This window comes from Podarcis liolepis, assembly GCF_965112155.1.
Source record: "Podarcis liolepis genome assembly, chromosome: 6".
NCBI classification, from domain to species: Eukaryota; Metazoa; Chordata; class Lepidosauria; order Squamata; family Lacertidae; genus Podarcis; species Podarcis liolepis.
This window is the reverse complement of record NC_139559.1, coordinates 22,564,101-22,588,629: the sequence shown is the minus strand read 5'-3', so window position 1 is coordinate 22,588,629 and position 24,529 is coordinate 22,564,101. Positions and strand designations below refer to the sequence as shown.

The 24,529-nt window shown below is 44.8% G+C and overlaps 1 protein-coding gene across 2 annotated transcripts in view; it reads right to left on the bottom strand.

The window, feature by feature from the left end:
- LOC310709040 (hepatocyte nuclear factor 4-alpha) overlaps nt 1-24,529 on the bottom strand; it is a 65,848-nt gene that overhangs the window by 13,029 nt on the left and 28,290 nt on the right. Inside the window, exons 1-4 of one of the 2 annotated variants that reach the window (XM_083508153.1) lie at nt 15,398-15,631; nt 7,873-8,047; nt 5,268-5,362; nt 1,976-2,082 (exon numbers count right to left, since the gene is read on the bottom strand). In XM_083508153.1, the coding sequence (XP_083364279.1) occupies nt 1,976-2,082; nt 5,268-5,362; nt 7,873-8,047; nt 15,398-15,518 (498 nt within the window). In that variant the 5' untranslated portion in view covers nt 15,519-15,631. Of the gene's footprint in view, nt 1-1,975; nt 2,083-5,267; nt 5,363-7,872; nt 8,048-15,397; nt 15,632-24,529 lie in introns of those variants that run through there. The other variant, XM_083508154.1, reaches the window with a different exon arrangement.

Genomic DNA, 24,529 nt, shown 5'->3' with positions numbered 1-24,529 from the left:
CAATTCAAGTTCTAGACGGATGCCTTGGGCTATGCTTCCTCCCTCTTGGGTGCCTTCCAATCCTGGCTAGTCCTGAGCAGCAAATACCCAGATACGAGCCAATATAGTTCAGTATTTAGAGTAGGGGTGGGTAGAATTCAGGATTGCACAATCTGCTTTGGTTTTCCCTGGAGCTCTGAGATCCATCAGCCGATGAGAGAAAGAAGGGAGCTGAGTGGCAGAGAAAGCACTGTGCAAAGTGGCCATCTGGGGAGCGAAGAAGAATGCCCTTTTTCAGTGTGTCTGTTTGCAACAAAGAAGTCCACCTGCATGCATGGTTTGCAACCCCTGCAAAACACACTGAAATCCAAGCCATCCTCCCCAGTCAACTGTTCTCTTCCTGTCAGCTATTTCATTTGCGTATTCTCTCCTCCTTCTTTGCTCTCCCAGGACCATATTTGTGCTATTCCTTCTCCCATGTTAATGCAAAGATCCCAGTTCCGTTTGGGAAAGAAATGTGGCTCTGAAACGACCTAGAAAACAATCCCTAGCACCACCTTAATCTTTCCCAAGCAGTTTTATCTGCTGCAATCTTGGCAACTCTAGAAATGTCATCAAATAAGCAATGCTTTACGATGCGATACGATATGATAATCTTTATTGTCATTGTCCCATACAGAACAATGACATTGAAAAATCTGCATCAGACATTCAAAAACCAAGAAGCCTGCTATCCCAGCCTGGTTAGCCCCCTCAAAACTCTGATACCCCATAATTAATACAATATACTCCCATAGAGACTACCTTACACTGCGTTTAAAACCAAAATCACATTTGAATAGAAACTGTTTCTCAGGAGGCTAGTCCTAGTTTTTATAACCCTGTACTTTCTTCCAGAAGGCACAAGATGAAAGAGATCATTTCTGGGGTGCGCACTGTCCTGCACTATCTCTGCAGCTTTCTTATGGCACCTGGAAGCATAGATTTGATCCAAGGTGGGAAGAGTGCACCCAATTATTCTCTCTTACAGTCTTTACAACAAACAAAAACCAGGCTGTTTAGTATAGTGAACCTGAAAGATTTAATACAATAATACTGATCCTGGATGACCCCGGGCCAATGGGGAAGAAGTCCCTCATCAGTATCTGCTCAGTTTGGGGGCCTTTCCCAGAATTCATATTTTCGGTGCAGTCAATGCACAGTTGTTATTTGTTTCACATGAGCTAAGCGCCTTCCTTCCCTTGAGGCGGCACTTCTGCTACATTTTCTCAGACTTCTCAGGGCAGCATTTTGCACCTAGGAAGCTGCTGACAGCATATGCGATGCTATGACAGAGATGGGGAACATGGTTGTATGAGTGTTGATCTGTTGGGTATTCCCTCTGTCATCTGCAATCCATCAAACTTGGAGCTGTCTGACCAGAGACTAAACCATGCAACTCAATGCTTGTTTATTAAGAAGTAAACTCAACTGCAGGCATAGGCAAACTTGGCCCTCCAGATGTTTTGGGACTACAATTCCCATCATCCCTGACCACTGGTCCTGGTAGCTAGGGATCCTGGGAGTTGTAGGCCCAAAACATCTGGAGGGTCGAGTTTGAGGAAGCCTGGCTTACATGGTGACTAGACTACATCTGGCCTTTAGACAGAGAGCACTCATTCCAATTGGTTTTACGGGGAGGTTATGTAACAATGAGCACTCATCCTGATTTGTTTGCAGGGTGTTTTTACATCTTCCCATTAATCATTCATCCATTCCACAGTTTCCCATGTATTTCCACTCCACTTTCCCAACCAAGAAAAGTCCCCATTTTTGAAAGCAGGTTTGTTCTGCTGGGGCAACAGAGCCCTTTAATCCACTTTAACTGTGCGAAACTAACATCTGGCTATGTGTTTGAATCCATCCCACAAAATACTGGTGGTCTGGAGGCACCCCCGAGCTGGAAAGAAGACTAAAATGATTCTTATTTTGCTACATTCTAGAATAAAAGACGTACCTGTTGTGAGAGAACTTCTGCTTGCAGTAAAACGTTAATGGACGGCAAGCTGCTGTCTTCGTAGCTGGATCTCCGAGTACTGATTCGGTCGCGTTCGTTCTGTACAGCTGCAAAACCCAAAAAAAGCAACAAAAAACGATCCCAAAAATGAAAATGCAAAACTCTTCGAATTACTATCAGAAGCACAAGACAAAGCAAGAAGCTATCATCACCTCATACACTTCTGTCATTGCTTTTATACAACATAATAACATTTTAATACAACATAATAACATAACATGGGATAGCTCAATTGGTAGAGCATAAGACTCTTCATCTCAGGGTTGAGTCCCACATTAAGATTCCTGCATTGCAGGGGGCTGGACTAGATGATTCTCGTGGTCCCTTCCAACTCTACCATTCTACGATTCTAGATTTTAATTTCTGTAGAAGAAGAAGAAGAAGGGTTTGGATTTGATATCCCGCTTTATCACTACCCGAAGGAGTCTCAAAGCGGTTAACATTCTCCTTTCCCTTCCTCCCCCACAACAAACACTCTGTGAGGTGAGTGGGGCTGAGAGACTTCAGAGAAGTGTGACTGGCCCAAGGTCACCCAGCAGCTACATGTGGAGGAGCGGAGACACGAACCCAGTTCCCCAGATTACGAGTCCACTGCTCTTAACCACTACACCACACTGTAGTTTGCAAAAGTGCAAAGGAAAGCAGGAGGTGATGTGGTGATGCCATCATCTGCCCTATCCCAACGATTTAAAGTGGGTAAAAGTACAAGAAAGAATGGAATATATGTATGTATGAAACATCCAGATAAATGCATGCCCTTATTCTACGGAAGTCAACTCAATGGGAATTGTCTTCAGATATTTGAGTTCTTCGTTTAAAAGAGCTCTCTCCATGCTGCACGCTATGTTATAAACTTCTGCCATCTCCACGCTACGGTCACTTTCATGCCATGCATTTAATGCACCAAAGAATCATGGGAGCCATAGTTTACCCCTCACAGAGCTACATCACCCTTAAGAAACTGCAGTTCCCAGGATTCTTTGGGGAAAGCCATGTTCTTTAAATGTGGATGTGACCATAGTCGGCTTTCTTTCCTAAATCAATAAACTCCAAGCACCACTTCCTTTGTAAGTGTTCCAAAATGTTTTGATCATTTTAAGCACACCAGGGAACTGTGTTCTAGGATCCTGTAAGACACGTAGTCCACTTGCGACTTCCTGGGAGGTTAGCCAAGTTTGCCGAGTCATGGAGTTGCCTCAACTATCCTCTATGATAACTCCACAATTAATGGAGATATCAAACAATATCTGATTGTTACGGTTACACCTGTGCCTCTCCAGATTTATTTCCTAGTCATATCATTCTGCTTGATAATACGGCTATAATGAGGCTGTGCTGAAATTAAAACCCTGCAGTCAGCGGCTGTTAACAGAGGCGCTCAAGGTTACGCCATGCGTTATCGGGATCCACGCAGCTCTGTCACGGCATGATGTATTCTGAATGTTTACTCAGTATTTAGCTGGTCACGGACCTAATGTAACTTCTATTGAATATTAACAGGCAAATACAAGTTGAGTAGGCACTCCAGAGAGAAAAGTGAAAATTCCCCTGTCCTTTGCACAAACCACAGTAATGCTCGAACCCACTGATGCAACTATAATAACTAATGTTGTGGAAGGAAGATGAATCTCAGGGTTTGGGGTTAATGACATTAGTCTGTTGCAGCAAAAGTGACAAGAGAGCCTCCTGGCACCTTTAAGACAAGACAGATTTATTCCAGCCTAACCATTTTATGGACTGGGGCCCAATCTAAAGCACAAAAACCATGCCAAAAAAGAGCACCTTGTGGCTTATGAAAGAACTAACGTATTTATTACGGCATAAGCTTTTGCAAGACAGAGCCCCCTTTATCAGGTGTGTTTGGGCCAGAATCATAACAAAATAAAAAGAGCCCTGTTGGGGCAGACCGAAGACTAACTAGCTCAGCATCCTGTTTCTTGTAGCGGGCAACCAAATGTCTTTGGTGAGGCCACAAGGAGGACATGTGAGGAACAGCAGTCTCCTACTATTGCTTCCCAATGGTTGGTAGGAAGAAGCATAAAGGTAAAGGGACCCCTGACCATTAGGTCCAGTTGTGGCCGACTCTGGGGTTGCAGCGCTTATCTCATTTTATTGGCTGAGGGAGCCGGCATACAGCTTCCGGGTCATGTGGCCAGAATGACTAAGCCGCATCTGCGAACCAGAGCAGCGCATGGAAATGCAGTTTACCTTCCCGCCGGAGTGGTACCTATTTATCTACTTGCACTTTGACGTGTTTTCGAACTGCTAGGTTGGCAGGAGCAGGGACCGAGCAACGGGAGCTCACCCTGTCGCGGGGATTCAAACCGCCGACCTTCTGATCGGCAAGTCCTAGGCTCTGTGGTTTAACCCACAGCGCCACCCGCATCCCCAGGAAGAAGCATAGAGCCGTCCTTTTAAAACATCTAAGATGGACTTCATTGCATTTCATGGGAGCTAATTCTACATCTGAACTATGCACTGTGTGAAGAAGTAGTTTCTTTCTTCCATTCCTAATCCTGAATACGTTGTGAACCGTGCTGTGATCTTTAAATGAAGGGCAGTATTAAAAATTTAATAACTAATGAAAAATTATATTTGGAACTTTTTATATAGTAGATATCAAATGTTCAAACCACTTCGTCTGCACCATATTAGCAATTCTCACAATAGTCCACTTCCTCTCGAGAATCGAGTTGATATATATCCCAAAATATTGCATGCTCCCCACCCCGCATCCTCAGAAGTTGACAAAGGTTGAAACAGTGATTTGGGAAGCTTCTATTGGAATTGCATAACAATCCCTTCAGGTGCGAACTGGCATGGATGTTATTGTCTCAGTTGGTTTGGAGGCTCAGTTTGTAATATGCTGGATGATGGTTGTGAGCAGGGAAATAGGTTTCCCCAATCCTGAAGAAAACTACTTATTTGCTGATCAATAGTTGTTGAATAGGACAAATGCTAGTGTAGCATCAGGGAGAAAAACTGCTCTCGTGCCTTCAGGTTTTGTTGAAAACTGAGCAGCAGCTGGCACAGCAAATGGTCTGAGAACACCTTGTGCTGCAGCACTGCAGAAGTTAAGCAGGTGTGGGGCTGCAAAGACGTGTAGGGAAAGGCGAAGGCATTTGTTTCATAACCCAGTGGCCTACATGGCTGGTTTACAGACTTCGCTGCCTACAGTTTGGGCACACAATAAAATGGAAGCTGCAGCCAGTGACACACAAAGAGACCTCACCTTCTTTCTTCATTCCTGCTCGAAAACATTTCTTTAGCCTGCAGTATCGACATTGGTTTCTTTTGTCCTTGTCTACAACACACTGCCTGTTAAACCTAGCAGGGGTGGGGTGGAGAGAGGAAGGAGAAAGAATCATGAGTTTAAAAGGGAAACACCATTCAGAGACTTAAGAGGGTGAGTTGAATTAGGAGCTATAATCACCCGAGTACTGATCAGCACCCCAAGGAATAAATAAGCAGGAAAACGATAGTAACTCTGGGCTCATCTACACTTTGGCTTGAACTGAAGTTTGGTCGTAAAGGTAAAGGTAAAGGGACCCCTGACCATTAGGTCCAGTTGTGGCCGACTCTGGGGTTGCAGCACTCATCTCGCTTTATTGGCCAAGGGAGCTGGTGTACAGCTTCCGGGTCATGTGGCCAGCATGACTAAGCCGTTTCTGGCAAACCAGAGCAGCGCACGAAAACACCGTTTACCTTCCTGTCGGAGCAGTTCCTATTTATCTACTTTGACGTGCTTTCGAACTGCTAGGTTGGCAGGAGCAAGGACTGAGCAACAGGAGCTCACCCCGTCGCGGGGATTCGAACCGTCGACCTTCTGATCGGCAAGTCCTAGGCTCTGTGGTTTAACCCACAGCGCCACCTGCGTCATACTCTGTACTGATTAATTCTCCTGGAGCTGAGAACTTTTCTCATTGTTCCGTGGCTGTGCCTTGCTAAAATCAGATATTGTGTGCCCAGCCGTAGAGGGCCTGCCCGCCACACTTACAGCAAAAAGGAAGGGATAAAATAAATGGACAAGACAACTGTCTGGGATTTAAAATGGCCATAACCTTATTGATTTCAGATGTAGGGAGTCTTGGCATAGGCAGTGGGCATGTATCCCTCTCAGCCCCCCGCCCCTGGCTGCTGGGTCTGAGACATGACAGGGTCTATTTGGGGGTGGATCCATCGCAAAACGCAAGTTTAAGTAGATGGGCCCCAAATGCTGAGGGAAGCTCTATGGCCCACTAGCCTTATGCAACTGGCTTTTTGGACAGAGACTTCCCTCCAGACCCCTCTAACGGGGTACCCCGTTATCGTCACCACAGGGAAAAAAGGGAAGTGCAGGGAAAATTCCTTCCTGACCCCGAATATGAAGACTGTCAAAAGACCACAGTAAAGCCCTCCTAGCTGAAAAGGAATTGGTTAAAGCACCAAACAACTGGAATGAAGGGAGGGAGAAGGGTGGGTGACGCTCCTGGCCGACTGGATGAGGAGGGCAGGGTCGGCCAGGAATTATAGTTGCCGAGCAGACCTGAGTGAAACCTGCCTCCCTCAGGTCCGTTCACCAAGCCACGTGCCCCCTAAGGCCACCGCAGTTTGGCTCATTTGAAACAGTGGGTTTGGCAGGAACCCGTGAGCCTCCAATGGCGGCCGAGGGAGATGTGCTGCACTCAGAATGGCGCTTCGGCATCTGAGCAACTGGGCCATAAGCACTGGTCACCAAGGAGGTACAATAAGCGGCCATTATGCGCTGAATCGGATCTTATCACATGTGCAAAAAAACCGAGATAATCCCTGTTCCAAAGCATGAAACTTACTAGACCAAGAGTTACCAGGATTAAGAATCAAACACATGTCTGCTTTCCCCCTGGGGAAACCTGCTGTTTACCAATGAACCAGAGTAACTGGGTTTTCTCCTGATTGACACTTGCTCTGATTTAGCGCTAAAAAGAGGGTTTTCCGGGAGAAAACGGCAGGGCGAAGGCAAAACTGCTTGGACCCAGCCCTAGAAAGCACAGGACAAGCACAGGACAAGTGTAGGCAAGCCCTGACTCTGAAACGATTCCTCCGCTGCAATTTTGTGGAGTGCTCAACACATGTACAAAAAGCAGCATATTAATGCAACATGAAAGGGTAACTGGAATGATAGGGGACAGACAGGGAGGAAAAACAGTAAGGTCCAGTAGGACAGGTTGCAACCTAAGGAATGAGCCTGTCCATTTAAATGTATGGATATAATGAGAGGTAATGTAGACCCAGCTGCCTCTATTCTTCACCAGTCCTTTCAGCCACCTTCCTCTTTTTTCTCCTGCCCTAATGAGCAGGACTCCACTACCTTCTACTGCAAAGAAGAGAGAAGTGGGAATAAAGGACAGAGGGGGGAACTGGGCATGAACACCAGTAATTAAGGCTGCAGTGCTGCATCCACACATACTGACAGGTCTCTGCTTTACTGTCTGGTCGCTTTTTTTGCCCTGACACTTTACCCGTGAAAACCTGCTCTTTAACACTTAATCGGAACAAATGGCAATTCGAGTTTCTGTAGATTTCTGTCTGCTCCAGTTCAGCAGTAGAGAGTGTGTTTTCACAGGGAAAGCGCAATGGCAAAAAACAAGAACACTACGACACGGTGCCTAGAAATACAGCACAAAAAGAAGTCTGGATGAGCCCTTTTTTCCAGGGAACATGTGGGATTGCTCTGTCTCTTGCCTTCCAGCTCCTTGTAGCACTTATAGATAAGTTCTCATTCCCTAGGTTATAACCTTCAACCCAAGCTGGGCTGTATCACATCTTTTAAGGATCTATCCGGTAACATCCCGCTGCCCCCACCTTCCCCCCTTTACCTGCAGGAATACATGTGATTCTTTCTGACGCTTCTCCTGAAAAACCCTTTGCAGCCGTCACAGCTGGAGGCCCCATAGTGTTTCCCCGTTGCACGATCTCCGCAAATGGCACACAACGCACTGGCCCCGATGCTGTTGGACGCATTGAGGTTTGCTGCTTCAGAAGGGGAGGTGTCTGTTCAAAGGGGAGACAGGGAGGGCAACTGTGAAACAATTAGGAATGGGTTCAGATCGAAGCAGGAAATTACAAGGGCAGGCCCTACAAAGCAATATTATCCCAACAGGGCAGGCGGTTCAGGCTGACAGGGCAACTTGCCTTGGGCTGCTTGATGAGCTCCGGCAGAGGTGACATCTTAATCCAAGTTCAATCTTTGCAGCCCGCTTTTCCTTCCAAAGGGAAGCCCATAGCATACCAAAATAAATGCAACAATACCAAAAATCAATACGATAATATCAGGCAGCAAACCAAATGAAAAGCAATGCTGTATCAACGCATAAATAAAATTTCAATTCAGTATCTATGGCAGTGGTTCTCAAACTTTATTTTCTCTGGGCCACACATTCAGAATAAAAATTTGCTCGTGCCGCACCGAATTTTTAATTGATGAGAAATGCATTGGAAAACAAAAAGAATCAACTCCTAGCAGCGCTTGATCTGTAACATAGAATGCAACTACTTTATAATATGATCGTGGGACATCCAGAAAGTACAAAACAATGCAGCTACCTAAGAACATGAACCATTCTCAAAATGTAATATTGATAGTCTTGACTATTCCTGCCGCACATGCCATCTCTCTTGCCACACCAGTGTGGCACACCACACCCTTTGAGAACCACTGATCTATGGGAACAAATCAAGGAATCAGATCAACTGAATCCCTGCAATATGGACATTTCATATTAATCCTCTTATCCTAGCCTCTGTCCTTCTTCCCTTCCCCTAATTGTCTCTCTCACTGTCAAAACCTATGACTGTAAGGTCCTTGGGGCAGGACCCTTTTATTTTTACTCAACACTGAAAAACACCACGTACACTGGTGGTGCTAGATACACATGAATGCCAATACTCCCGATAATTCACTCCTTCTGGGACCAATACTTCTCACTAGCTTTGAGTTGGCAGTTCCATTATGATGGCTAACCCAACACTCACTCCTTTCTGTACAGATTTGTTATGGCATATTGGGCTCTTCCAGAAGATTCAAAACCTATTCATTTTCCCTTGACTACTGTACTTGAGCTCCTGCTGATCTAGTATCAATAGGTTGTGATGCCATCCCTGTGGCATGGAAAGGGGAGGCGGCTCTTGCTGCTTGGGGGGGGGGATATTTGCCTGTCTCCCCACCCACAACAGCTCATGCAATTTTATACCTGTTTCCCAATAAGCATCAGAATGGTGAAGATGCAATTGAAGACAGAAGGCAACAGAGGAAGTTAGGGAGGGTTTAGCTGGCAAAACTGAAATCCTGATAGCCAACTCCATTACATCTGAACTCTTTAATCTAGAAATTAAGCAACTGATTGCACCAAGTAATCTAATAATACAGTACCGGTACCTTTTCCTTTTTACCAGGAAAATACAGATAGATAAAGGGGTTTGTATAACAAATCATAACATTTCCTCTATTTCCAAAACAGTACCCCACAAAACAAACACACACAGCTTTGTGCCATTTTATTGTTTTGCTAGCATATAATGCATGTTGTAGTTATTTGTATGAAACATAATATTTAAAAATATGATATCTAAATGTTAAATAAATAAATAAATGAGCATTTTGAAATTAAAGTTTTTTACAATCTCGCCACTCGATGGCAATCTACGGGGAAAGTTATGTCTTCATGTAATGCATAACAAACAGGGTCCTTATTTTTATCCGACAAACATTGCAGGGGTCAAAGGAGGCTCTGGAATGGTTCAAATGATTTCTGTTACTGGACCAACATTTCTGATAGGGAAGCAAGCTTGCGAGGGCCACAAAACTAACTTCTCGCCTGAACAGCAGCTTTGTACAACTTGAGAGCTTGCTGCCATAACAATATCATTTGCCCGTTGTGATGCGTTGTATGAATTAGTTGAGATACTTGGTACTGTGGCAATTCCACCACCCCCACCTCCAAAAAACACCCTTCTCTCAAAGAATTTACAACGAGGCTTAGTTTTCTAGCCTGAAAGAGGTTAAGATATGAGCTATTTGCTGATGGGAAGTTTTCAGGCTTCTGCCGGATAAGTTAAGCCAGGAAAAGACAGACTTCAGTCTAGTGGGACTTAGAGCCCCAGAGTAGTCCCTGAGCAAAGGATTTGTTGCAAGTACTGGAACTAAGCTGACCTCACACAAAAACCCATTCCTAGTTACCCCAAGCTTTGTTCATCCCAGCAGCCTAATTTAGAGTGTGCACATCATTTTGTTGTTGTTACAATTGGGACTGACTGACAGAAATTCCTGCCAGCCTGCTGCAAACTACCTGGAGATCTACTTGTAGATCCCAGTATATCTTCTGCCCACCCTGACTTAGGCTGTTCTTGGAAAATCATTTCTGAAGCATGTTGGGAGCCACTTTCCTCAAGGCTTGGGTCTTGATCCAGCCTTGCTAGCTTGATCAGAGCTGTTTTATTATTTATATTTCTAAGATGTTACTAGAGTCTTCCTTACAAAGTCTAGTGAAACATGGCTTGTTGTAGTGCCACATGAAGCAGGCAGAACATCCCCAGAAGATTTAAGAGTGAAAGGAGATTCATATTTCTTCACTTCAGGGGTTGGACTAGATGACCCTCAGGATCTCTTCCAACTCGACAATTCTATGATTCGTTTATTCTATGATATGAGAGCAGGTGGTCCCCAAAACAATGGAGAGGGAGCAGCATCTGCATGTGTCAGGAAGAAAAGGAGGCCGATTCATTTTCATCCTAATTCTTAATTCCAGCCTGCAATGAATCTGAACAGCGCTTGCGGCCGTTGCTGTTGTGACTGGAAACCGTATTAATCTTGTTTTAGAGCTCCAACATACTCAAATACACATGCATACTTCTCTTTGTGCTTCTAACGAAGTGGATCTCACAGTCCTCAAAAGTTTATGTCACAGTAAATCTGCTTGTCGATGTCACAAGGTACTTTGTTGCTTCTAATTACATCAGTTTCCTGGGGGTGGGGAATCCACATAACTGAGAGGGAGGGCAGAGGGGTGGGGTGAGGAGGTCGAAAATAACTAGAATCGAGTTCACTTCTGAAAGAAAGTTCAGAAACAAACAAGCAAGCTCCCTGGCTGTTGGTGCATTACTGCGAGAAAGAGAAGGTTTGTGCTGCACTGCTTTCCTATTCTTAAAAGCACAATTTCATAGAATTTTGGAATTGGGAAGGGACCTTGGATGCCACCTAATCCAGCTGGTCAGTGCAGGAATCTTGGAAGCACAGCAGCAGCTGTAACAACAACAACAACAACAACAACAACAACAACAACTAGCTCCATGGTGGGTGGAGGTCTGTGGGTGAGGAGAGGACTGATTTCCTTACCGTAGCTACCTTGCAAAAGCGGCCTCTGACAGTCACTCCAAATGTCAAAATATATTCTGGAGAAACCTGCAAAAGTTTAACCAGAGACCATGCTCTTGTGCTTCATGCTTCCTGGGGGTGGGAAATGAACATACGTAATAGAAGCTCACTGTATGACTGCTTTTATTTGTCTGAAAAGCTAGTCTGCACACAGTCCTTAAAACACAGTTTTTTCCTTACTCATCTCTACAGATGGACAAGTCTGTCAAGTTCAGTTTCTCTCACTTTTTGCAAATTGTTTCCCCCCCAAAAAACTCCTGTAAATATTTCTCCAAATGCACCCATCTTTGCAATAATGTTTCCACAATGTAATGCATTTTAGTATGTTATTTTAACTAATATATGTTTTCCCCTTATATATGCAATTCTGTACACACAGAGGACTGCATCTCAAAATACAAAAAAGTGTGAATTTCACAGGATGTCTTTTGGTTTGTGTGCAAATTAGGTAGGTTTGCACAAAACCAAGTTTCTCCCCCATCCTTACTGGTTGTACACAATTAGCTTGTAATATGACAATAAGGGCAAGGGTTAGGAATACAGAATTTTGGGAAATATTAGAATGTTGAAAATTAGGAGCATAGGACAAGAAGAGAAAATTTAGTATTTAATTTAAAAGAGAGTGCAAAGCTCTGTTGTTGTTCTTTTAAAGGATGGATGGCATGTGTTTGCCTACATTGGAATTTTGCTAGGATTGCATGATTTATCATACAGCAGCTTTCTCTGCTGGGTTTTAGAGGGAGCATTTAGAAATGGCTAAGACACTCAAACTAAGAAAACCCTGTTGGTTATCGCTGAGTGGAAACTGCAGGACAGTAATTTTCTGTGAAACATAAAAATATGCTGTTTGTATATGATGCCTTTAAAATGCATTGTAAACTGCTTGGAGGTTCTCCCACCACCTAAAATATAAGTGATATATATGATATTGTCTAAGTAAGTAAGTATTATGAGAAACTTCCTAATCGGCAGACGTGGTTGGCAGTGAAACAGCCTCAGGTAGTGGTGTGCTCTCTGTTTAATCAGAGGCTAGACGGACAGCTGTCAGGGACACCATAGTTGCATCCTGCATTGTAGTTCTTGTACTGAATGGGGGTTTGCCTTAATGAGCTCTGTGGTGCCTTTCAACTCTGATCCTGCAACAGGGGTGGGGAACAAATAGGAAGTGTGAGGATCAAGATCCCAGTAAGGGGGTAGGCAGGGCTGGCACAGGGAGTCTGCGCTGCTTGTTATGCCACTGCCACCCACCCAGGGCTGAATTTAGGTTTGATGAGGCCCTAAGCTACTGAAGGTAATGGCACCCTTTATATGTCTAGCTGTCCTTTGTCAGCAACAAATTGTCACTGTTTTTATGTTGAATATATGCTATATGGTAATTTATGGACCTAAAGCCATTTGCACATAACAAATAGGAGCCTACACAACACAAAACACTGTTGCTGTATGTAGGTTTTATTTTATTTGTTTTTTATCGTATATTCTGGAACTGTACACCCAGTTTTTCCCCCTTTACATTTTTTGGGGGCCCCCAAGAGAGTGGGGCCCTAAGCTATAGCTTGTTTAGCTTATACATAAATCCGGCACTGGCCTCACCCACTTCCTCCTCTTCTCCCCCACTAACAACAACGCTCCTTCTCCCCCCTCTCTTTTTCTCTCCCTCCCTCCACTCCCAGCTTTCTTCTCCTTCAGCCATTGGTTTAACACAGGTGTAAAGAATCAGTGACCCTTCAGGCGCTGCTGAACTACAACTCCCATCATCCCAGGCCATTCGTCATGCTGGCTGGGGCTGACGGGAGTTGGAGTCCAGCAAGCTCTGGAGGGGCACAAGTAGCTCATCCCATTCTACAATATCCCACAGTATTATGTACAGGTTTGAATTGGCTCATGGCAATTAAATTTCACACAACAACTGGGGGGAAGATGCCCCGGTATAATGATGCTGTCCCAAACAGGGTTGGATTATATTCCAAGGCTATGATATATGATTGTACATTTCAAGTATTTATATTCCACCATCAGAAGTGAAAATAAAAAATAAAATAAAAAATCAATGATATTTCCACCTTCCCAGTGTTAAGGCAATCAAAAATAAAGTATTAAAAAAACCAGACAACCAGGCAAATATTCAATGCATGCACTATAGAGGTGACCTGTACCCATATTCAGAGAATTGGTGTTGTGCTTATTAAATAATGACAAGTGCAAAGTATGAAACCCTTTCTCCTTGTAAAATCACTCAGTAAAGACCTAATAGGTGTCCGTATTAAGAAAGTCTGAGTAGAGAAGATATCTTTCTGAATTTCAGAATTAATGTAAGGCATGCTTCTGAATTACACTAAGATTAGCCATTAGCCTGTTGTTCAGAGAATCCGGGGGTAAACTTGCCAAAAACACAAATCTTGGATCTTGTGAACAAAAACAAATCCCCAAACGTTTTAGGAGTGGAATAAGCTAATGACGCCTATGGGCTAAAGCAGCTAAAGGAAGCAGAAATGTCAGCCCGCAGTACTTCTTCATTCCTTGCTATAAAACATGCTGAAGCTGTTTGCAGTTTGAAAAGCTGCAAGGCTATTATTTTGGCTTCACAGTCTATGCACACACTGGCATAAGGCAGGATGTCATTTTCCACCACGAAATGTGACTGGCAAAACGCCCCAAAAGGCTACATACACACTTGACAAGGTAATCCAGGAATTTGTGAGGTATCTTATGCATTTGATCCATGAGGAAGGAAGTATCTGGATCAAATTTGGCCTCGGCCACAAAATCATTAGGTGCACTTCAGCCAGACAATGTTTATTAGCTTCAGCCCTGCTACCTGCAATATGGGAATAATAATCTGGGCCAACGGTGCAGCGCTGCTCTAAGGATGAGCTCTTTGGCCTCTCAAAAAGCGCTGGATATAAACAGCAAATATTATTATGTGAAATAAGCACACAGTGGCCCATCTCTATAGCACAATTCTGTATAAATTTACTTGCAATTAAGTTCTAACGTGTTCTGTGGGGCTTACTCTCCTGTTTGTTTGTCTGCATAGGATCAAAGTAGCAGATCGTTTCCAATCCTTCCTGAATTCTGAACCAGTATCCCTCTAAGTCAGTGGTTCCCAACCTTTTTTTGGCCATGCCCCACCTAAGCATCTCTAAAATCCTGGTGCCCCCCCCCCCCGGTGACATTTTATTCAAAAAGTGAACTCCTATTCACGTGGAGGAAGCCTAAAAGGCCATTACCTATTAATAACTCATTCTCAAATTTCCCCCCTCCCCATTCAAATTGCCCCCCTGCACTGGCAACATGAAGAAATGTATTTGGCATAAAGACAAATTCTGTTCCTAATTAGCCCTTGTACCGCAGAAGTGCCTCTAGGCAGGGAAAACTATACTGTATTATCTAATCACATCCCTTCGAAGCCAATCCCTTCAGGAGACAATCACAGACACGAGTTGGAAGGGATGCCGATACAGGAGATCAACTACAGCCCCGCTGCCAAGTTCTTTCCGATTCTAAATTGTATTTTTTCTTAGAATTTAAACCTCTTGGTTTGGGTCCTACACTCCGGAGCAATGACCTAGCTCTCTACTTTGTTCCCTTCCCACTATATGATCACCATCCATTGCAAGCTTCTGGGGTTCTTTCTATGCCTTCCTCTGACAGATATGTCATGTGGGAGAAAACCCGTAATACTCTGCAAGATTTCTACGCCGCACCCATCCCTGGAAAAGTCACCCGGTTCGAGCTAAGCAGAGCACTGGTCAAACAAAATCTTGCCATAAACAGGCAAGGAGGTTGGAGCCTGGAGAAGAGCCTCCGCCGACAGGGAAGGTTTTCCTTGGGGCAACAAGGAAACAGACACGCAATGAAGCCTCCACACCATCTGGCCGCCGCTGCCTGTTTGCAAATGCGCCTCTGAAGGTCAGCTGTCCCTCACCCAAAATTTAACAGAGAAGAGCAAAGTTCCGAGTCGGACTTACCGTTGCCTATTGCCAAGACTTGCATGTTCTCAAACTCCAGAGTCGTGTATGCCGGGTCTAAAGCCGCACTATAATCTGCCATCTCCATGTCTATCAGGGCTTTGGAAAGGCGCATTATCATCAGCAAACACAGGCCAGATTGCAGTGATTCCGCAGCCAGAGGTTATTGGCCCCTCAACCTCTCCAACTGATTTTGCCGGCGTCCCCTATCTGTTGGCCTTTATTTCAAATATTTCTCTGAAAGGATCTGCTGAGCTTCAAGGCCTATACAACCCAGAGGGGTGGAGGCAGGAGGCAAGGGGGGTTAATCTTTAATCATCTCACTGGTGCGGACTGCTCTGCTCAGCTCCTTCTGTCTTCCTCTCTCACTTCAATTTTGTTTATTATTTCTTATTAGTCAACGGCACAATGCCGAGGACTTCAGGTTTGAGACAGGTGTAATAGGTATGCAAGTGATCTATGCCAAACTTTCTCAGGGTCTTCTATACCTCATGCCCAGCTGTTAGGATTACCCAGTGCTATTTTTTCTAGAAAAAGAGGTGCCAGAACTCGCCATGAACACCTCCCTTGTTCTTTTATAATGGCACCTCTACCTGAGAGGTGCCAGAACTGAGTTCCGGCTGGAAAAAAAGTCCTGGGATTACCTTACTTGTAGTTAAAGTGCCAAAGAATTGGATGAACGGATCTGGAATATAAAAAAAAAAGCACTGATTTTTCTATTCCTAGCTTGCCGCCATTTCACCAATCTAACTCTTTCTCCTCTCACGCCCTGTTGTCTCTCTGTTTGGTGAAGGTCGGCAGAATTGTAATTCCTGCTCTGTCATACACAGGCCTTTCGTTTTACTTCCCTATAAAACGATGTTTTACAGGCTGCGACTTCACTGTAAACAACTCCCACCTCATGGCATTTTTCCACCACACATCTTTCAGGGCCAGGCGAGCCCTGAAATGTCAAAGTGGGCCTTCGCCATATTCCATCATGCGATGATACTTCGCTTGGACAAGTAAAATCTTCCTTGTGGTCCCCTCCCACAGGTATCATTTAGCATTTGGGCCAAATGGCATGTGACACTCAAAATCTATGATCGGATTGTCCAATATCTTTTTTAGAAGCTTGGAAGCTCCTGTGAGAGGCCTGGAGCAGCAGTGCTGGGGAGGGGGCTCTGCGTAGCCCTTCCCCCTGTGCCATTTTCCTGATTGAAATTCTATCCACCCTCCTCAACCTCACTGCTAATAGCCTTGGCAGGTACAGTGCAGACACCTGCACTTTTACTCCAACCAATTAACAGCTGATTCAGATTCCAATAAATATGCACAGAAGTTGAGTTGTCTGCATACGAGCATGTGTTTTCTATCATGCAGGGAAACACAGGTTTTGAATATTGGGGTGGGGGGCAGGTTCTGCCCAAAGAAACGAGAAAGCCCATGCAATGTGGTATTGGACTAGGATGATCTGGGCGCAACTAATTGTTCTGTAATATTTCCTAGCTGCACCATTGCTCACTTTGGAAGCATAATCACTGCATTGATTGTGAAAAGCAAATGAATAAGACCTTTGGCTACAGTGGTGCCTCGCAAGACGAAATTAATTCGTTCCGCAAGTTTTTTCTTCTTGCGAGTTTTTCGTCTTGCGAAGCACGGTTTCCCATAGGAATGCACTGAAAATCAATCAAAGCGTTCCTATGGAGACCGTCCGGGGACAGAGGGGACCTGTTTTAAAGCAAGGGAAGGGGCAGCGGGGAGAATCGCTTCTCCCCGTTGCCGCCCCTTGGTTCAAAAGGGGTCCAGGGAGAGAGGGGAAGTCGCGTGCGCGCCTTCCCCTCTATCCCCTCTTTTGAAGCAAGGGGTGGAGGGGAGAAGATCGCTTCTCCCCGTTGCCGCCCCTTGGTTCAAAAGGGGTCCGGGGACAGAGGGGAAGGCGTGCGCGCGCCTTCCCCTCTGTCCCCGGAGATTGCGAGGCTGGCAACGGGGAGAAGCGATCTTCTCCCCGCTGCCCCTTGCTTCAAAAGAGGTGCGGGGGCAAGCTTCGTTTTGCGAAGCAAGCCCATAGGGAAATTCGTCTTGCGAAGCAACTTGAAAACGAAAAAACCTTTCGTCTTGCGAGTTTTTCGTCTCGCGAGGCGTTCGTCTTGCGGGGCACCACTGTATTTGGCTAGATCACTATCAAACCACGAACCTCTTCTACAATTGTACCAAAAGTAGCCTTTACAGACCCTCCAAGTGTCCCTGTTTTAGAGAAGTCGTCCTGGTTTCTGATTTGATTCTGGAATGTCCCGCGTTTCCTTAGGATGTCCCCATTTTCACTGAAGAAATGTTGGAGGGTATAATGTTATCCCACCCCCCAGCCGTCTGAAGGCAAACCTGTATAGGGAAGGTGTGTTTTTTTAATGTTTAATGTTTTATTATGTTTTTATATATGTTGGAAGCCGCCCAGAGTGGCTGGGACAACCCAGTAAGATGTGTGGGGTATAAATAGTAATATTATCCTTATGGAATGGGACGTCCCTATTTTCATTGGAGAAATGTTGGAGGGTATGCCTTTATGCCCCATTTAATGTTTGTGGATATTATGCTGCCTATGCATCATTGATTTGACATTCAAGTGCTTATTCCTGCATTTGGGGCAGAATCAATAACTACTAGATTTGTACATGTTCTTTCTCAGACTCATAAGATGAGACCCTGTTTTACATGTTTCTTCTACATTTATGCTTTATTTGCTTTTATGTGTTTTTATACTGTTTTTCTGTTTTAGGTTGTGCTTTTTAAATATTTTAATTATTATGGGCTGGATTTAACTAACTGATGCCACTAGGACCTCCACTAGTGCAACAGGATTCCTCTTGCACTGACAGAGCAAACTCCTTTGCACTACGTTAAATTCCTATCATATTGTTTGTTTTTTAGACAGTACACAATGTAGAGATGTTGTCCTCCCCACCCCAAAATAATAATTAAGTGGTATATAAATGATTTTAAATAAATAAAATCTTCTCTCGGAGTCTGCACCACTCAAATCAATCTACCGTACATTCCCATGTATTAGTCAAGGTTTGTTTCCTTAAAAACCATGCAAAAAAGTGGAGGCCGTCTTATACACGGGTAGTGCATAGGGTGGACGTTTGACTGGTTGCTGCTGCGGCTGTCAGCAACTATTGTGCGTGTTATTGGTTGCGGCGTCAATGGGTGGTGTTGATTGGCCGACGCTGCGGCAATTGGTCGGGCGATTGGCAGCCTCTGCCGACGAGGGGACAGATGGGATGCAGATTTTGCAATGTGTGCGGGTGAGCGATTTTCGGCATTCCCCACCCTAAAAAAAGCTCAGCAACCCTCGGTAATACCCCCCCCCCAAAAAAAGCTCAACAACTCTGAGCAATCCTCCACAAAAAAAGCTCAACTTACTGTTTTCCATCTCCCCCTATTTTCCAAAATTTCAGTCCCCCAAAATATGAAGCATCTTATACATGGGGGTGTCTTATAGATGGAAAAGTACAGTACATATATTTTAGTTAGAGGTATCCAAAGTCCCATTAAAGGCATTCACAGTTTCTTCACACAGCTGACTGGCCTTGTGCACAAGTTTCTGATTAGCAAGTATGGAGGGAACCCCAAAATTAATTGCCCTTTCTCTGCTACTTGTTTTCATCTCAAGCTTGGAGAGATATCATTATATGCAGTGAGTTGGTTTTCAGTGGCCTCAACTGGGGAGGAGTTTTATGACCCACTGGAAATTCTGTTGTGTAACCACCACAGATTAATAACTATAAATCAATTTATTGTTTAACAGCATCAGCTGAATTGCACTGAAAAGCCAGTAATAATTAATGATTATGGCAGTTTTGTTTATTTTTTAGCAACCATTTTTATGATTTAGTTTCCATGGAATAAATTAATGACCCTGAACTAGTTTTCAGCAACTCTTTGCTAGGTAAACCAGCCACTGATTTAAATCCTTGGATAAATCTGGTTTCCCAAGGGGTATTCTCCAATCTACCAGCCCCCCAGTTACCAACACAGACTCAAAAGAAGAACATGGCAGGACAAGTGGCAGTGGCCATGAGATTGGGGAGGGGGCAGTGAAAGAATCTGAAAAAAAGCAGCCATGTACTAAATGGAGAGAAGCTACCACCTACATCTGTTTCAAATACAATTTGGTTGGTCTTGGACCGTGACACATATTTAGGGAACAAAGCCCTAGAAATCTGGTGGGGTCAGATCTGAAACATTATGCTGCAAACCTCTACCTATTCTCAACCTCTATGTGTAAGTAAACCATAGACCGTATTGGCCCGAATATAAGCCGCACCTGGGCTGCTTCCTGGGGAGGAGTCGCGCCGCTTTTCTGGTGGTGTAAGGTCTCAAATATAACCCACACTTTAATTTTTCAGGGTCTGAATGGGGGGGGGGAGTGTGGCTTATATTCGGGCCAGTAAGGTAACACACATTGCCAGTGGCTCTCTCCAGTACTTGCATTCAAAGGAAACCAAGCCTAGGTAGCCCTCGAACCCTGAAAACGTCTCACCATTTGGAGAAAATGTGTTTGCATAGCACTTGAGTGTAGTGATATATTGGACACATCCAAACTAAGTGAGTTGCTTTCAGTTAGCCACACCTGAGATCGATGGGACAGGTTAATCAAGACTTACGTCCTATTGATTTCCGTGAGAACTATGGGCAACTAACGTAATCTGGATCCAAACCATGGGCTGGATGAAGTAGCTCATGGTTCTCAATGAAAACAGGAAACCTATGATTCAAAGTGAGGGTCCTCCCACCCCCAGACATCCTTTTTATTGGGCATTCATGAATACTTCTGCTCATGATGCCATTTGGAAGGTTCTAGGCCAGGGGTTGTCAACCTGGTCTCTACCACCCACTAGTGGGCGTTTCAGGATTGTAGGTGGGTGGTAGGGCACAAGCTGAATCCTCCTTCCATCGAGCACTGGTAGGTGGTAAGGAAATTTTACCATCAAGAAAGATGCATTAGTGGGCAGTAGGTATAAAAGGGCTGACTACTCCTGTTCTAGGCAAACCTACTTTCAACACTGTTTATGCACAAAAGTACCACAAGGGATAAGCAGCTTGGTTTCCAACCAGTGCATGTCCCATAACTTCCTGCTGAAAACCTGCAACTTTTTACAACACCAATGTTCTGTTGTTATCCACCCCCCACTTTTTCGTTTGGCCATAGTGCAAGAGTGCCCCTCCAGACAGCAACCATGCAGTAACATTAAGAACATAAGAAGAGCCTGCTGGGTCAGACCAATGTCCCATCTAGTCCAGCATCCTATTCTCACAGTGGCCAACCAGGTGCCTGTGGGGAACCAGTGAGCAAGATTCAAGCACAAGACCTGTGGTTTTCGGCAGGTGGTTTTCGAAAGCATTGCTTCCCCCAGCTGTGGATGAGGCAGAGCACAGCACTCTCCTCCATGAATGTGTCTCATCTTCTTTTAAAGCTATCCAGGACGAGGTCATCATCACTGTGTCCTGGGGAACTGAGTTCCATTGTACAGTGGTGCCCCGCAAGACGAATGCCTCGCAAGACGGAAAACTCGCTAGACGAAAGAGTTTTCCGTTTTGGAGGTGCTTCGCAAAACGAATCTCCTATGGGCTTGCTTCGCAAGATGAAAATGTATTGCGAATTGCTGCGGGTTTTTTTTCCTTCCCCCCCTTTTTCTAAGCCGCTAAGCCGCTTATCAGCTGAGCCGATAAGCCGCTAATAGCGCTAATCCACTAATCCGTCAATGGGCTTGCTTCGCAAGACGAAAAAACCGCTAGACGAAGAGAATCACAGAACGGATTCTTTTCGTCTTGCGAGGCACCACTGTATATGCACTACCTGGAAAAGTGCTTTCTTTTCCCTGTCCTGAATCTTCCAACATTCATCTCTGTTGGATGACCATGAGTTCTAGTGTTATGAGAGAGGGAGGAAAAACTTCCCCATGTCCAGTTTCTCCATGCCACGCAAACTTTGATAAACTTCTGTCATGTCACCCTGCCTTTTCTCCAAACAAAAATGTCCCAAACGCTGCAACCTTTCTTCATAAGGGAGTCACTGCACTACCTTGATCATTGGGGGAGCATCACAAAACCACTAATAAAGCAGAATGATGTGTTGACGGTCTAGTATAAATCCACCACGAATGTACCACTATTGTGACAATGGCATGTTGCAGAATACGCCAGCAAAGGAAACAAGCAAACAATGGAGCACAGACTGCCCATGGGAACCACACACAAACATAAGCCACACTCTTACCACGGTCACATATTTCTTGCATGTAGTTCCTAAACTAAAAGCAGCAATACTGAGAGGCCTGGTTCAGAATTACCATCTTCCTTGTGGGGGGATATTAAACAGAATAGCACTGCATGACCCCTGAGAACGCAGGTCATTTGGAACAAACCAATGCTTTCCGATGGCTGTTTACACGGATCATTTTAATACCACGCACTCTATGAGTGCACTTAATGAGTATGCAAGACTATCGCACAGTTAGGAAGTTCCTGCGTTCGTGTGTTCCACCCATCCATGTGACCTCACTGAGAAGATAAGAGCCTTGCTGGATCAGACTAAGGAGTCACATAGTCTAGCATCCTGCTTCCTGTAGAGGAAACCAAATACCTGTAGGAAGCCCACAGGTAGGACATTGGGATGAAAGGCTAGGGCTCCTTCCTACTGCTTCTCTCCAGGAGCTGATACAGTGGTACCTTGGGTTAAGTACTTAATTCGTTCCGGAGGTCTGTTCTTAACCTGAAACTGTTCTTAACCTGAAGCACCACTTTAGCTAATGGGGCCTCCTGCTGCCGCCACGCTGCCGGAGCCCGATTTCTGTTCTTATCCTGAAGCAAAGTTCTTAACCTGAAGCACTATTTATGGGTTAGCAGAGTGTGTAACCTGAAGCGTATTTAACCTGAAGTGTATGTAACCCGAGGTACCACTGTATTCAGGGGCATATACTGTCTCTAGAAGTTCTTAACAACAACAACAACAACAACTTTATTATTTATATGCCACCCATCTGATTGACTGGGTTGCCCCAGCCACTCTGGGGGGCTTCCAGAAAAATATAAAAACACCACAAAACATCGAACATTAAAAACTTCCCTATACAGGACTGCCTTCAGATGTATTCTAAAGGTTGTGTAGTTGTTTATCTCCTTGACATCTGGTAGGAGGGCGTTCCACAGGGAGGCGCCAATACCGAGAAGGCCCTCTGCCTGGTTCCCTGTAACCTCACTTCACTCAGTGAGAGAACTGCTAGAAGGCTCTCTGACATGACCACCTGACCACTGTGGTTGGTGCAATTGCAGCGCACCATGGTTGCACAAATCATGACATCTGCCTCTCTGTTGGTGATGGCATCTGGTGTGTGACTATCAAAGATATAAAGGTTGCTCCTTGAAATAACACGGCCAGGTTATTTCCCCTTCAGCTAGGAGCCTGCTAAGCCAATAATTCATTTGCTTGGTAGAAAGGAACAATGGAGTACGAGATGGTTAGGGAAGTGGAGAAAGAGCTTTAGCAGCCCCATTGAGGGATCTTCCACCTCAATCTGGGCTCGGATAGAGTGATCCCTATGATTAGATAAACGTGTACAGACATCAAGTTAAATATGTGCAGGATTTGCCGTAGTGTCTAGTACAATATCGTAAACCTCCGGCCTATTTTGCTCCGTTCAGCAAAACAAGCCTTTTGCTCAAATAAACTCCTTACGAAGGAAGGCAAAAATAGCTTCTTCGCCCCTACAAGGTCTGCGGGAACCAGCTCCGGAAGGATTAAGGATGCTAGAAATAGCAAACGAAAGAAGTGTATGCACAAGGGTATCGGGGTGGGGAGTTTCTTAAGGGGAACAGAACGATTAAATACCTGGAAATTGCCAAAGGGCCATATTTAGCCTTTCTCCTTTAGTGCTGATGACTCAGATGTATTATTGCTAGTGTTTTCAGCCTAGCTTCCAGGGAACAGGCAACTTTCCAGAAGTGGAGGCTGCTGGATTAGTGGGAAGGGGGCACAGTGACCACCAACCTCAGTTTGTCCTCAGTGACCCCCCTCCCCATCCACCTTCTTACTTAGAACCAGTCCATTGGGGGGCAAAGCCTGCCAGCTTCCCCTTCCTTAGTTGTTGCTCTTATAGAACTCAGCAGGGAGGGAGACAAAACTAGAACTGGTTGGCTCTGACACCTCCTACTGTTGATCTCCCTGCCTTCCACACTACCAGGTGCAGGGGAGCACCAGCCAGTTAACTTTTCTCAGCACTATGAGGCAGTTTGATGCAGGAACATGATCATCTGCTCCTAAACTATGGAAGGGAGCACATAGCTGTACCTTTGTTCTCCACTCAAAATAACAACAGGGGAGACATGCACTGTCTCTAATCTAGATGGAAATGTGTACAATGCATTTCTACAGAGCGGGTAAATGGCTGGTGATCTATAGCCTTGCCTGTGTTTAGTTGTGGTGTGTGCAGTGACATTACAAGTTCTGGTACCAAATAGAGACAGGACAGGAACATGGCTTAGGTCACCTCCCAGAAAGAATTTTGGGAACTGCAGCTTGTTAAGAGTGCTGTGGTTCTGGTGGTGGTAAACTACAGTTCCCAAGGTTCTTTAGGGGAAGTCGTGTGCTTTAACTGTATGGTGTGAATATGACCTCGGAATAAGTTCACAGTTCAGTAGCAAGACAGTGAGCAAAGCTGTTTCCAGAGGCCCTGCCCTCTCCTCAAGCTTTTGAAATTTTAACTCCCATATACAGTACCTCAGGTTAAGTACTTAATTTGTTCCGGAGGTCCGTTCTTAACCTGAAACTGTTCTTAACCTGAAGCACCACTTTAGCTAATGGGGCCTCCTGCTGCCGCCGTGCCGCCGGAGCACGATTTATGTTCTCATCCTGAAGCAAAGTTCTTAACCTGAAGCACTATTTCTGGGTTAGCGGAGTCTGTAACCTGAAGCGTATGTAACCCGAGGTACCAGTGTATGCAGTTTCTAGACACAGTTTTTAACTGATAGGAAATGGCAAGATGACAGCCCAACTGGGGGGGGGGGGGCAGAAAGCATCCTTGGGAGAAGAAAGAAGCATCTCACTTGCTTTTAAAATGCATTATTTAAAGCTGTCTACCTCCAACGCTTTAA